Genomic DNA, 13,778 nt, shown 5'->3' on the forward strand with positions numbered 1-13,778 from the left:
AGATCCCCTACCCTGCAGAGAAAACTGGGGGTGTGAGCCGAGTTGGGCACAGTAGGGCTGGAGGGAGGTACTGGTGGGGGGTGGGGCGGTGACAGGCCAGCCCTGCTCCGCCCCTGAGCTAAGACATGCTGCCTTCTCTGGGAGGATTGGGCTAGACTGGTCATTTCTTGCACAAATGCTCATTGCCCCCCATGCCCTGATTCCTCCCAGGGGTGCAGGCTCGGGAGAAGCAGCCCGTAGAGCCCCCAGCCCCTCTCCGGAGACGGGCGGCCAGTGATGGACAGTATGAGAACCAGTCTCCGGAAGCCACATCCCCCCGCAGCCCCGGGGTTCGCTCTCCCGTCCAGTGCGTCTCCCCCGAGCTGGCTCTTACCATCGCTCTCAATCCTGGTGGGCGGCCCAAGGAGGTGAGTCCGTGAGCTGTGTCCTAGGGCCACAGTGGGTAGGGGAGCCCACCTTACATTTCCAGGAACCTGATGGCCACCTTGACACTGACCTATTGGTAAACTCAGTAATTCATCCCTCTCTGCATTCTCACCCAAGGTCTCTTCTCCGGCATGTGGACACTTCCTTCCTTAAATAGCTTCATGCCCCCAGTTCTTATATTAATACTGAGATCGAAGTTCCCTTCTTGATTCCTAAAGAGAGTCCCTTAATAGGGTGGTAAGGATCTGGGCTGATGTAGGTGACCACAGTCTTCAACCTCTAAACCAGATCATATAGACTGACAAATATGTTTTTGAGACCTTTCCAAATAGGAATTTTCTTGAGAGATTTCATTGTTATGCCGAAGTGTTTGCATTTCTGAGACATTTCAGCAGTTGGAGGCAGTGGGTCTCAAACTTCAGTATGCATAACAGCCACCAGTGAAATTGTTGAGCCTATAGGTTCCCAAATCTACCTCCAGAGAGTCCAGCATGGCAGATCTGGACCAGGACCCAGGAATCTGCATTTTAAATGTGCACCCTGGGAGATTCAGATGCAGGTCACAGCCTATGAGATAGTGTACCATCTTTAAAAATCTAGGCTAAAGAGTCATTCTGCGTATAAGTGGCTTTTGGACATCTGTCTTCTCCTGCCTTCTGGCAGGACCCCAGTTCCCTGCCCCTAGACACCTTCTCTTTGGCCCTGTTCTGAAATATTGCCAAAGTAGGTGCTCCCGAATGCTGCCCATGCTTGACCATGGCCTTGCAAACAGCCACTGCCCTACTCTCACAGCTGCAAGGGGTGCTGGGGCTGTAAAGGGCAGGATCCCCCTTTGACCTCTGCACTTACCTGAGCAGCAGTGGGAGTCAGGCCGGAGACGGGGTTTGTGGGCTCGTTAACTCGCTGTCCTCCTGCCCCGAGTCATCTGAAGGTCCCCCTTTTCCTCCCTTGTGTTCCCTGCAGCCCCATCTGCACAGCTACAAGGAGGCCTTTGAGGAGATGGAGGGAACCGCCCCGAGCAGCCCACCACCCAGCGGGGGTAAGACTCCCTGCTAGCTTCTCTTCTGTGTGTCCCCCAGACCCTCATCTCAGCCTTGCCTTGGGGAGAGCTCAGGTTTGGGGGTGGGGGAGTGTGCCAGCAAAGTGGGGTGGAGCCAGGATTTGTGGCTTCTCACCCCGTGGCTCAGTCCACACCCCCTTCTCTTCCATTGCCTGTGGCCACCCTGTTCTCGGCTGTCGACTCACACACATCTGAGCGTGCCAGGTCTTGCGATCCAGACTGACTGACTGTGGGACCCTGGACTTGTTCAGGATCTTTTTACCTTCTTCACTCAACAGACCCCATTCTCATGTGACTCTTTGTGACTTGACTTTGACCTTGTTTCTTTTTTTTTTTTTTTTTTTTTTTTGAGACAGAGTCTCACTTTGTTGCCCAGGCTAGAGTGAGTGCCGTGGCGTCAGCCTAGCTCACAGCAACCTCAAACTCCTGGGCTCAAGTGATCCTCCTGTCTCAGCCTCCCGAGTAGCTGGGACTACAGGCATGCACCACCATGCCCGGCTAATTTTTTCTATATATATTTTTAGCTGTCCATATAATTTCTTTCTATTTTTAGTAGAGATGGGGTCTCGCTCTTGCTCAGGCTGGTCTCGAACTCCTGAGCTCAAACGATCCGCCCACCTCGGCCTCCCAGAGAGCTAGGATTACAGGCGTGAGCCACCGCGCCCGGCCTTGACCTTGTTTCTGACCCCCATTTCTGTCTGCATCCACTCACCTCTTCCATTTCAGGCAGGGTAGGGAAGAAAGAAGGAGAGAAAGGCCCAGGACCCCCGGGCTGCAGAGCCCCCATCTTGTCCATCCTTGGCCTCCAGTGGGGGCATTTAGTTAGTAGCCCCCAGTACACTCGCTGGGAGGCAAATCCCCAAAGGACAGAGACATGTCCACCCAAAGACGAGACCTGAATGATCCCGGGAGTGGGGGCAGTGTCCCTTTTACAGGAGGAGAGACGTGAAGAGGAGCTGGAGGAGGTGGTTGTGGGTAATGAAGTGAGGGAGAAATACCAGCCATGGGGGCCTTGGGGTCCCCAGAGGAGGCCTGGTCAGCATAGAGGGAGAGACAGGTGATGCTCAGGATCATGCTGGCTGGGAGAGAAGGGGTGGGTGAGGAGGGGAGAGCCAGCCCTGGATGTGCATCCCCCTGGGAGCTGGCTGTCCCATACTGGAGAGGAATGTGGCCATGGTACCTGGCCCATGTGCCAGCAGAACTTGTGTTGGTGCCACCTTGGGCATGAGGAGGCCGGCCCTGGGACTGGTCCTCGGCCCCTGGAAACCGCGACTCTCCCTACAGCAACGCTGTCCAGAGGAAATATCTTATGAGCGCATTCGTCATTTAAAATTCCCTAGTAGCCACATTAGAAAACATAACAGGGAACTGGTGAAATTAATTTTAATAATATTTTTATTAAATCCAAAATATTCTCATTTCAATGGGCAAACAAATCAATATAAAAATATTGACTTATTTTATAATTTTTTAAAAATGTAGAAAGAGACTGGTGAGGTTAATTTTAATGTTTTATTGAACTCCAGCCTAAAATATTATCATTTCAACATGTAATCAATATAAAACATGTTGAGCTATCCTGCATTCTTTTTCACGCTCAGTCTTGGAAGTCGTGTGTGTGTCTCGCACAGACGGTAAGTCGCAGGCCCTGCTGGCCGTGCTCCGGTGCGGCAGCCTGGCTGTCGGGCAGCACAAGCCTAGAGCAGTCTGCTCAGGAGCCGGTCTGTGGCCTCTTGTGACTCGGTGGGACCTCTCTCCCGGGCCTTCCGCTGCCATCCTGACACCTGCTCCCACTCGCTGTCGGGGCCAAGCAGCCAAGGGTTGGACACCCCTGCCCGGGTGGGAAGCCGTCCGCGCTGTGTGAGAACTGAGTTTTGCCTTCTTCTCTCCCCGCTGGCCAGCCGTGGGTCCCTCCAGGGAGAAGGACAAGTTAGAGGTTTCATAAATACACAGCGTTGGGGAGAGAAGACAGAAGGCGGAGAAATGCGAGGAATTTTTCTCTCAGGAAGCCGAAGGCTGGCTTGGCCTCAGTGCCGCCCACTCTGGTGCCTCAGAAGGGCCAGGCTGCCTGGGAACTGGGGCAGCGGGGACCTCGGGAGCTGGAGGTGGTGGGGGAGAAAACCAGGAGAGACCCCAGCCCTCTCTCGTCTTCTCGCCCCCTCCACCTCCTCTCACAGGCCCACCTGCACCTCTGCTGCACCCACCGGGTGGGCAGCACGCTGCGGGCTGCGGCTGCTTCACGGTGGTTCCGTGAACAGAATCTGCTGAAGTTGGACACATTCTTTTATAATTAATTATGTTCAACTCTCCATTCATTTGACAAACATTAACAAGTGCTTGATAGGTGTCTATGAGCAAGACACCGTGTGAGGAAACGGGGTGTGGAGGTGGTAGAAACGGAACCTGTGTGCATATGTGTGTGTGTTTAAAGAGGGAGGACAGACAGAAGAGAAACGCAGGCCTAGACCTACCCTGTACCTGCAGGTATATGTTTGTGTGCCTTTGTCCCTATGCCGTACTTGTCCACTGGACCTCTAAGGACAGAGAGGGGGCGGAGCGCAGGGGTGGGCCACCCATCTGGACCCCTGCGCTGTCTCCCTGCTCCCTCTTGCATGTGATTATGCACCTGCCCCTGCACAGGTGCATTTTGTATGTTGCATCGAGAGGGTATTTTGTTGTTGTTGCTAGTTTCCTGTAGGTCTCACTGTCTTCTGGGAAAAGCAGGAGTGGCCAGGGAGGGGTATGGAGCTGCTGGGTGGTTCCTGGGTGTCTGAGGGCCACAGTTAGGCTGTTGAGGCCCTTGGGAGGCAGGGAGTGTCCCCAGGGGCTGCAGTCTGCCGGCTCCAGAGATCGCTGTCAGGAGACACAGAGTTCATTTTCTGCTTCACCTTGGAGGAGTGTTGGGAGACGTGGCAGCTGCCAGCAAGACAGCTCGTGACTAGGCATAACAGCCACCCTGTGGATCAGCTCAGAGTCTGGCCAGGTGCTTGGCGGATGGGAGAAAGCCTGACAGCCCTTTCTGACCTTGTGTGTTACGTGACACTTGTAACCCAGATGGGCAGCCTGGGAGGAGCTGGGCTTCACACAGGGAATGGGTGCTCCTGGCCAACGACTGCGGGTTCCTCCTCCTTCCAGAACACTGAGGTTTGGGGGGGACAGAGCCCCACACTGGGTTGTCTCCTCCTGGGATTTGCAAGGGACACACAGAGCTGAGGGCCGGCCCTGGGTCTCAGGGTTGGTGTGGTCTGGCCCGCGATCTCCGTCTCCTGCCTCTGCCCTTTACAGGGTGTGTCATCCTGAGCCTCCAGTTTCTTTTGTTCTCTTCTGAGTCTATTAAGCGCAAGGTTTAAAAGGACTCTGTGCATGTGTGGGTTTGGGGGTTGGGGAAAGGGACAGGAAGAGGGAAGAGAGAATATGACGGAGACAGTCCAGGGATGGTCTTGGAAACCTGCGTGTGCATCATGTGCCATGGCAGTGCAAAGGGACGGTAGGGAGAAACCAAGGCCCTGGGGTGGAAATGATTCTCTCAAGGCAGAGGCCAGGGCCAGGACAAGGGCGCCATGGCCTCTTTCCCTTTCTCCTTTAAACTGCTGAAATGTGGAGGCCCCTGGAGACAGGACGGGGCAGTGGAGCCAAAGCGGCTTGGCACCATCTGCTGCCCAGCCCTCACCAACCCGTGCCCTCGCATGGTGTGTCTGGCCCTCCTGCCCCAGCCTGCCTCTCACTCCCTGTGTCTCCCCTATTCTTTCTGACACAGTACGATCCCCGCCGGGTCTGGCCAAGACACCCCTGTCTGCTCTGGGCCTGAAACCCCACAATCCAGCGGACATCTTGCTGCACCCCACAGGCGGTGAGTGACTGGCTGGGAGGGAGGTGGTCCTAGGCAGGGGCCGGGGCCTTGGGATCTGGTCAGGAGGTGGCTTTGTGCCCATAGGAGCTCAGACCCGAGTGGGGGCTCTCTGTGTAATGGTTGGGGGTGACAGCCTTTGCAGCCCTCCTTTCCTTTGATTGGTGGGGTCTGTGCCTCTCCCAGCCTCCTCTGACTCGGAGATGTGGAGGCCTGGCTCAGTGTCCTTAGAGTCAGTCAGGTCTCTGCTAGAAGCCTGGTGCCCCACATCCCTGGTTCTCAGGCCCTTGTGTACATGTACATATGTGCATGCCCCTGCTGCTCCACGCCAGGGTCCTGCTTGCAGCCCAGCTGGCTCTGCCCTGAGCATCCATGTGACATCAGAGGCCAGGCCCCTGGCATTCGAGAGTTCTCTGGTCTGCCTCTTTGGGCCCACAAAACACTTGCTAAGAAACCCTTGACCGGGCAGCAGCCACTGCTGTCTGCACCTCCCGGCCCTCTTGCCTGTGGAAGGACCTGCTGCTCTCCCACGCCTGTGCTCCTCCCCTGGTCTGTCCACATGGCGGCATCTTGCTCTGCTGCTGAGGACAGGAGCCCCCGCTGTGGGGGCTGAGGCAGGAGGAGGACTGGGGCACGGCTGCGCCTCCCTGGGGCCACACATGGTCTTGGTTCTGAAGTGGAGGGCGGGTCCCTGGGCCTGTCCCGGATAAGGTGCTCCTCCCAGTGGACACCACCCAGGCCCACAACTCCTATTCTTCCTTCCGATGGGGTGGCCGGGGGCGGGGATGGGGTGCGGTGGGGGGGGGGTGGAGACAGAGGGAGTCCCTGGGCCCTTAGCTGAAGGTTGGAGCTGGCTGAGCCCAGAAAGTTGCTCCCTAGGCTGGTTTTAGGGCTGAGTGGGGACTTGGGGTCAATTTCACTTTTTTTCTTTAGTCGCCAGAAGAGTGATCCAGCCAGGTAGGCAGACAATGGCATGCACTGTGACCGACAAAGACACACTGCGGGGCACAGCCTCCCACCTGGAGTGCCGGCACGGCCAGGGACACTGAGTCACTGGGGAGTTGGTTGAGGGGTTTGGGGGCTGCCTCTCACCAGCCAGCACACGCCTGCCTGAGGCTCGGCCCACGTGAGCCCTGGGCGCAGGGCTGCGAGAGGGTCGGGCTCCAGGGAGCCTGGGTCTCACCTGGGCACGCTGGACCTCGGCCCTGCACGTGGGCTCCTCTGTGGAGAGCCCAGCTCAGCCCAGCCTCACCCTGGCTTTGCCGCCTCCCTTTTCTCAGCAAATTCTCTTTCTCAAGAATAATCCCTGTTAATCAACCTCTCTCTCTTTCCTCTGCTCTTCCTCTCACCTTCAACACCTTCCTCTTTCCTGCCTCTCCTCTCCCACCTCTCTTCTCGCCTTCCCTCAGCGGAGGACGAGGGGAAGGTGGCGGTCCAGCCTCCCGAAGGTAAGTGCAGCTGCCGTGTGCTGCTTCCACGGTCTGGGTGAGGGCACGGCTTTTCACGTGGAGCTTGAAAAGGCTGGCTCGGGCCACCCTGTTTCCTCACCGGGTCTCAGGTGACCAGGCACACAGCCTTCCTGTCCCCAACCCCTGGCGATGAGATAGCACCCTGGGCACGGCCTGAATCCTGGGCGGGGAGCCAGTAGCCGCTGGGCACCGGTTTAGGCACAGCCAGCGTCCAGGTGCTAGTGCAGCGCTACCTTGCTGGCAGAAACGCCCCTGCTGCTGCTTCCTCTCCCGGCGCCATCTGCGCCCGCCTGCCTGGGGTGCCGCCACCCACAGAGGTAGACAGGGAGGGGCTCCCCTTCCCTTTCCCGGAGTGTGCGCCACAGGCGTATCTTGGAGCAGGGATTCTCAACCTCAGCATTTTGGCCTGAGTAACTCTGTGCCGTAGGATGTCTGGCAGTGTCCCTGGCTTCTATCTGCTAGATGGCAGTTATGCTGACCCAGTCGTGACAATTGAAAATGCCTCCACCATTGCCAGTGTCCCTGGGGGGACAATCGCCCCTGGGTCTGTGAGCCCCCGTCTTGGAACCACGATTTGCCCTCTTGAAGCCCCCGCCTGGCTTCATATAACACAGAAAGTACCACGTCTGTCTTTCTGGGATCTTGGACACAAAGTGGGGATTTCAGGAAATCTATGGACTCGCCCCCTACAGAAATGCAGCAGGACACCCATGCACATAATGTTGAAAAACAGTTCCAAAGAATTGGCCTGTCTGCGGATCCCAGCTTAACCCCTGGTTTAGTTGGGCCCAGCATTGGGCACCGGGGAAGCAGAGAGGAGGTGTCATCGGCTGGAAGGCCTTAAACACACGAGGAACAGAGCTCGACTGAGGACTCAGGGCAGCAGGTGAAACAGAGGGGTGCAGCCTGGGTAGGAGGCCAGTGTTTGGCTCTGGGCACCAGGAGGGGTGGGACGAAGTGGGAGCTGAGGTGTTCTGTGTTAGGTGTTCTGGTTTCTTCAAAGACTAGCTTTCTTAGGTCCACTTCTCAGTTTCCTTTGCGCTCAGCACCGTGATCTTCCAACCCCCAAAGTGGGCACGGCCTGTGCCTCTCTAAATCTGACGTCACCCAGGTCAGATGGTTGGGGCTTCCCAGAAGGCTTGGCCTGCTTCTACCCAGCCAGAGTTCGGGCAGCGACATCAGGCCACTTGGGGGTTGCAGGACAAGACAACTCCCAGCAGCAGACCCCAGGACGGGTGGGTCACAGCATGATCCCTCTGCTGGGAACCGCCCTCCTTGCTCCTCTGCAGCCCCGTGCCTGGGGAAGGGGCTTTCTCCCAGGCTGGAAGCCAACCGCTGGTTCCCAACCCACCGGGCAGTGGGGCTGGGAGTGGGGAGTCTAGAGTAGACTGGAGACTGGAGCCACGTTCCTGTGCTTCCCACGCCAGACCGCACAGTAGGCTCTCAGCTCTCCTCCAGGCTGGCTGACTTAAACAGCCTGGGGGGATCTCGAACACTGTCCAGCGGGAAGGTCCAAGGGGTGGAGTATCCCACAGGCTGAGGCGCCCTGGTGATTGTCTCCCACTTTGGGGTGACTTCAGAGGTGCGGGCATCGATAGAATTGAGCTGAGATCTGCCAGTCTTGCCTCAGGAATGGCTCTCAGCTTACAGCACCCCAAGTCCTCCAGCTGGAGCCACCGAGTTTGGAGGAGAAGGTTCTTAGGGGTCAACTCAGCCACACCCATCTTTGTTGCAGATGTGGAGCTGAGGCCAGCATTGTGGGTGGGGGCAGGGCGTCTGCCCAAGGTCACAGCTGGGAGGCAACGGAGCCAGACTGGAGTTACTGGGCTCCTGTCTTTCAGTCAAGTGGCTGTTTCAAAGCCCTTCTCCTGCCTCCAGGCACCATGCCCCGGGATTCCAGCGTGGGAGGCAGAATGGAGTTGGAATCGCTGCCCCGTGGCCTGGCGATGGGGTCGGGGGGTGGGCAGGGAGCAAGGCTGTGGGCACCAGTTCCATATTTCCTGACTCATGTGCCCCTCCCGGGTCAGGCTAAAGCGCATTCTTTGCTGACCCTCCGAGTCTGTGCTTGACTTCCCTGCCGACACTTTGATGGGAAATACAGAAAAAGGTCTGTGAGGACAAGTGACCGGAGTCAGGATTATTCAGCTGGGGGGAAAGAAAAACTGGGGGCGGGGGGAAGGCTTGTCTGTCTTGTCTAAGCCACTGTGCTAAATACATTACATTCATCCATTCTTTTACTCATTGCTTCATTGCTTCAGGAAACATTTTGTGCACCTACTGTGTGCCAGGCACTGTGCCAGGCTCTGGGGATGTACATGCATGAGGCAGGTGGGGAGGAGGGAAATGCCAGCAGACATTTCAGCGTTAGTTAGAAGCGCTGAGCGGGGCAGGAACAGGGTGTCAGAGGAAGGGTGCGTGGCCCCGTCTGAAAGGTTTGAAATTCTGACTGTCGAGCTCCTGGATCTGGTACCCGGGGGTTTCCGTAGTGTCTGTTCCCCCCAGCCCACGTCTCCCTTTTACTTAGGGTGGGCGGTCCCCTTCTCTGCAGGCCAAGAGCCTTTCCTGGGGGGCAGAAAATGCCCTTCAGGGTGTGGACGAAGAGCCGACCGTGCACGGGGCTGGAGGAGGCTCGCGGCCTGCCAGAGCCAAGTCACCCTTGTGCTGCAGCTGCTCTCAGCCGCCAGCAGCCACTTGGCGTGGGTTTGGGCTCCTGGAATGTTCTCCATGAAGCACCCTCCCTGACCCCACCCTCCTGCCCTTCCCAACTCCCATTGCCTCTGGGTGCAGCTGCACCAGGATTGGAGGAGAGGAGGAAAACAGCGGGAGAGAGGGTGCCAGCAACGGGTGGAGGGGCAGGAACGGGCACAGCAGAGCCGGCCAGCAACAGTGGGGCTGGGAATAGCAAGAACGAGTTATTAATAGGAGGAACTTCCCCGTCTCTTCTCACTCGATCCTAGCTGGGCAGGTGGGTCGTCTCATTCCCACTTTACAGATGAGAAAACTGAGTCCCAGAAAGGCTCTAGTAAGGGAGAGAAGCGGGAGGCGGCCTGCAAGTAGAAGTATATTGCCTTGAGGGAGAGGAGAGAAAAAGCCAAGGAGCAGACAGAAAAGGAAGCATTTTCAGTGTGAAAATCTGAGTCTGAACACTTGGGAGAACCAATGTCTGGAGAGAAACTCAGGAAATCAAACAATGTCCCAAAGCTCCTGACTGCTCTGGGTCCTGAGGAGCGGAGATTGGACGGAAGGTCTTCCCTCATTTCTAACTGGTCTGGGACTGCGGGGCAGGCAGACCACCCGACGGAGGAGGAGGATGCAGTGGGAGGGGAGGAAGGAAGTGGGGGTCCAGGTGAGGGCAGGGCCAGGTGGCTGGGTCTCTGAGTGGCCTTGGCTAGGGCACTTCCTGACATTGTGGTGGGAACGCGTGCTGCTGCTTCTCTCTGGGTAAGCAGTCCTGTCCCCCTAAGTTCAGACTGCTAGTCCTTTGAGAACTCCTCTGGTATTCCGTGGTTTAGGAGCTGAAGGGTGTCGGGAAGGGGCCAATGGGACTGCTGCCTTAAGACCTTGGCCCTCCTATAGCCATCTCAGGGTTTCTCATATACTGTCCCTTCCGCCTTCTGTGCAAACTTACGCTCAGGCCCCGGGGCTTCAGCTCAGGTCACTGTGTTCAGGCTGGAGCAGTTAGTGGCACCCAGCCTTGACTAATGGCAAGCAGGCCAGGTGGAGTCAGGTCCCAGGCTTGGCTCTGTCCTGACTATGGGATGGGGTGTTGTGGCTCACCTTGTCTCAGTTTTACTGTTGCTAGAAGGGGTACGTTTTTAAAGGGGTCGAGGATAGGGTAACACAAGCTGCTTGGCCAATGTATGAGTCAGGGTTCTGCTGGAAAACTGATGGTTCATTCCAGTGGGGCAACCAGGGAGATTATTAAAAGGTCTAGACAGACCAATGAGGGGTGGTGACACACCTGTGTGCTCCTGGCAGAGTGGGGACCCACCCGCCTCCAGGCCTAAAGGAACCAGGAGAGAGCTGGAGGGGATGGTGGCTATGAGCTGTGGCTAGAGGGGCGGGGGTGGGAGGTGAACCTTGACCTTCTCTCCTTTCTCCCTCTCATCTCCTGCCAGTCCCAAAGGCAAAAGCTACCCAGAGCTACCCAGCAAGGGGTACTGGGTGACGCAGTGGGTAAAAGCTGGCCCTCAGGGATGTAGATCAGGGTAGAGAGTGGACCAGCAGGACGTCCGTGGGTAGGAGAGGAGCACAGACCTTCACAGTGTCATCCATGTGGGTTTAAACTTGACCTCCAGGGAATGAGAGGGATGGGCGGACTCTGGCCTGCAGTGTCGTTTGCAAGTCTGTGCGTGAGGCACCCTCTCATGGTCCGTTCTCCCAAGCTGGGGTCCCACCCCAGGGCAAGGAGCCAGTTCCCCAAGACTAAAGACACACGCTGAAGCTCTTGGCTCCCTGACCCTCAGATGTCATCTGTGCAGTGGCCTAGGGCAGGTCTGGGCCAGACTGCCTGGGTTCCTAGGCCCCCTCTGCCACTTGCTAGCTGTGGCCTGGGCAAGGTACTTACAACCCCAAAGCCTACTCTCCTCACATAATTGTTTGTCCTTTTTATCATTACAAATAGCCATATGGAATTGGCTCTTCTTTGGCTGATGGGCTGGAACACCAGGTGGAGCTGGCTCTGGGTGTCCCATGCGGCTGTGGGCCCCCTCTAGGCCGCCCAGAGCCAGCACTGTGAGTCCGGAGACTGTGGTACTGGTGTCCACAGCCACTGATTGCTGTGTGTCCTGGGGCACATCGCTCCACCTCTCTGGGCTGAGGAGACAGGTTAGATCAGGGATGAGAAAACTATGGCAGCTGGCCAAATTCCCCCCTCCCCACCTCTTTTTGTAAAGAAAGTTTTGTTGCAACTCAGCCTTGCCCATTCATTGACCTGTCGTCCGTGTGCTTTCGTGCCACGATGGCAGAGTTGTGTAGTTGCGACAGAGACAGTCTGACCCACCAAGGCTAAAATATTTACTATCAGGTCTTTATAAAACATTGTACCACCCTGGTCAGAGGCTCTCCACATGGTCTTCCAGTGGCAGCAGGTCCTTGTGCACAGATGGCGCAGAAGCCGTGCCTTTGATGTGGATTTGGCCTGGGGCTTCTGTGAGGTGGGTGGTGGCCTGGGCTGGTGGAGGGAGGCTTCCGAGAAGGCCTTGGTGACTCTTCCCATGTGGACTCCAGCTTTGGGTGCTGAGGTGGCTGGTTCTACATTACCCTGTCCCTGGAACAGACTGTCCCGTACCTGCCCCTTCGCAGAAGTTCTGCCCCACCCCCATCCACGGTTGCTGCTATTGGTTGGAGACTGGCGGGCTCGGGCTGGAGCTGTACACAGACCCCACCACAGCCCCCAGGACCTGCTCCTTAAAGGGCCCTGGGCTGAAGGACCGTCCTCTCCTGGCACGCAGAGTGGCCTCTGGACCCGGGTGTAGTATGTCAGGCCTGGGGGCCACCTCAGAAGCCACACCCGGGAGGCTGTGTTCCTATGCAGTGAGGGCCGGTGACTAGGCAGCTTCCAAATTAAGCTTTTCTTTGGAGTAGGGGGAGGGAGGTTTCCTTCTAGCTGGCTAGACCCTGGGCCTCTCACCCTGAGGGGCCTGGAGGAGGGGGCTCTTCTCCACCTCAGCGACCCTCACAGTCCCGGCCTCCTCTCCAGGGCTGCATGGACTCTGGGCCCTGCTGGATGGGACAGGGACAGTGCCAGGTTTGGAGGTGGCAGGAATGTCATCTCTCTCCATTCAAGTGCTCTGTTGCTGCTTCCTGTTTAATACGGAGTAGTTTTGGGTTGGCCTCAGAGGCCATGGGGCAGTCGGGCACTCTGAGTCCTGGCTGAGCCTCGGGGCCTCCATGTCCTCATCTGTAAGATGGCCTTTCTGGCACTTGCCCCACCCCACTAGGCTGTTCTGAACACCAGGTGGGGTGATGTGTGGAAAGGTTGCCTGTAAACTGCTCAGTGCTACGGAAATGCCGGAGGTGGGTGATGGAACGTCCATGGGGATGTGTCCCCTGCCGTGGGTCTCCGGGGGATGCCGAGTGTGTCTGGCAGAGGTGGGTGGGTGTGTCTTGGCATTGAAGGGGCTAGAGAGTGCGCGGTGGCCCTGCTGACCGTGACTCACCACACAGGCCTGTTGGCAGGTGCACAAGCCCGTCTCTGGATTCTGGGCCCCTGTGGACCCTGGTGCCAACCCGAGATATGGGCAAGGTGGGGCAGGAGTTCTAGGGCCACTGTCAAGCGCCAGCCTTGAGCAGTGCCTGGGGAACCTAGAAGGGCCTGGGGGTTGCACAGTGTGGTCATGGAAGGAAGGGAACAGCTAAAGGGGACGCACCTGTGGACAGACAGCCTAGTTCTTGGAGGGAAGATTCCCGATGGCCCTGTTCAGAGGCAGAGCCTGGGGTCCGTTTGGGGAAGCCCCTCTGAGCAAGGCCCTGGTTACAGGTTGCCGTGGGGCACGGTGGGTGCCGGAGGGGGGAGCCCCAGGAAGGAGCTCTCTGCGTCCTCTGGGGGCTGTTCCTGTGCTGCTTCCCCAGCAGGACGGTGTCCCGGGCAGGTCGGGAGGCGTCGCAGTGCACCCCTGCGCCCCTGTGCTCAGAGTCTCTGTGCCCTTGCCCCTCGCAGAGCCCCGGAGCTATGTCGAGTCTGTGGCGCGGACAGCGGTGTCTGGACCCCGAGCTCAGGACCCTGAGCCCAAGAGCTTCAGCGCACCAGCTGCCCAGGCCTATGGCCACGAGACACCCCTGAGGAACGGGACCCTGGGCGGCTCCTTCGTCTCCCCCAGCCCCCTCTCCACCAGCAGCCCCATCCTCAGCGCTGACAGGTGAGCCAGGAGGGGGCAGCGGGCAGGGGGTGAGAATCCAGGGCTGGGATGGGGTGGGTGAAGCCTCTTGGCTCTGCTGAGGGTGTGGGTGGGCAGAAATCACACAGATTGCCGCA

General features: G+C 57.7%; 1 protein-coding gene across 9 annotated transcripts in view; it reads left to right on the forward strand.

Annotated features, from left to right (window-relative positions):
* TNS1 (tensin 1) overlaps nucleotides 1-13,778 on the forward strand; it is a 167,018-nt gene that overhangs the window by 136,102 nt on the left and 17,138 nt on the right. For 5 of the 9 annotated variants that reach the window (XM_069480915.1, XM_069480826.1, XM_069480345.1 and 2 more), the window contains 5 exons: nucleotides 211-407; nucleotides 1,390-1,465; nucleotides 5,244-5,336; nucleotides 6,267-6,290; nucleotides 13,464-13,662. In XM_069480915.1, coding sequence (XP_069337016.1) covers nucleotides 211-407; nucleotides 1,390-1,465; nucleotides 5,244-5,336; nucleotides 6,267-6,290; nucleotides 13,464-13,662 — 589 coding nt within the window. Of the gene's footprint in view, nucleotides 1-210; nucleotides 408-1,389; nucleotides 1,466-5,243; nucleotides 5,337-6,266; nucleotides 6,291-6,742; nucleotides 6,782-13,463; nucleotides 13,663-13,778 lie in introns of all 9 variants that reach the window. The other 4 variants (XM_069480923.1, XM_069480440.1, XM_069480730.1 and 1 more) reach the window with 2 other exon arrangements.

The sequence above is a fragment of the Eulemur rufifrons genome, chromosome 1 (assembly GCF_041146395.1).
Source record: "Eulemur rufifrons isolate Redbay chromosome 1, OSU_ERuf_1, whole genome shotgun sequence".
Taxonomy (NCBI): Eukaryota; Metazoa; Chordata; class Mammalia; order Primates; family Lemuridae; genus Eulemur; species Eulemur rufifrons.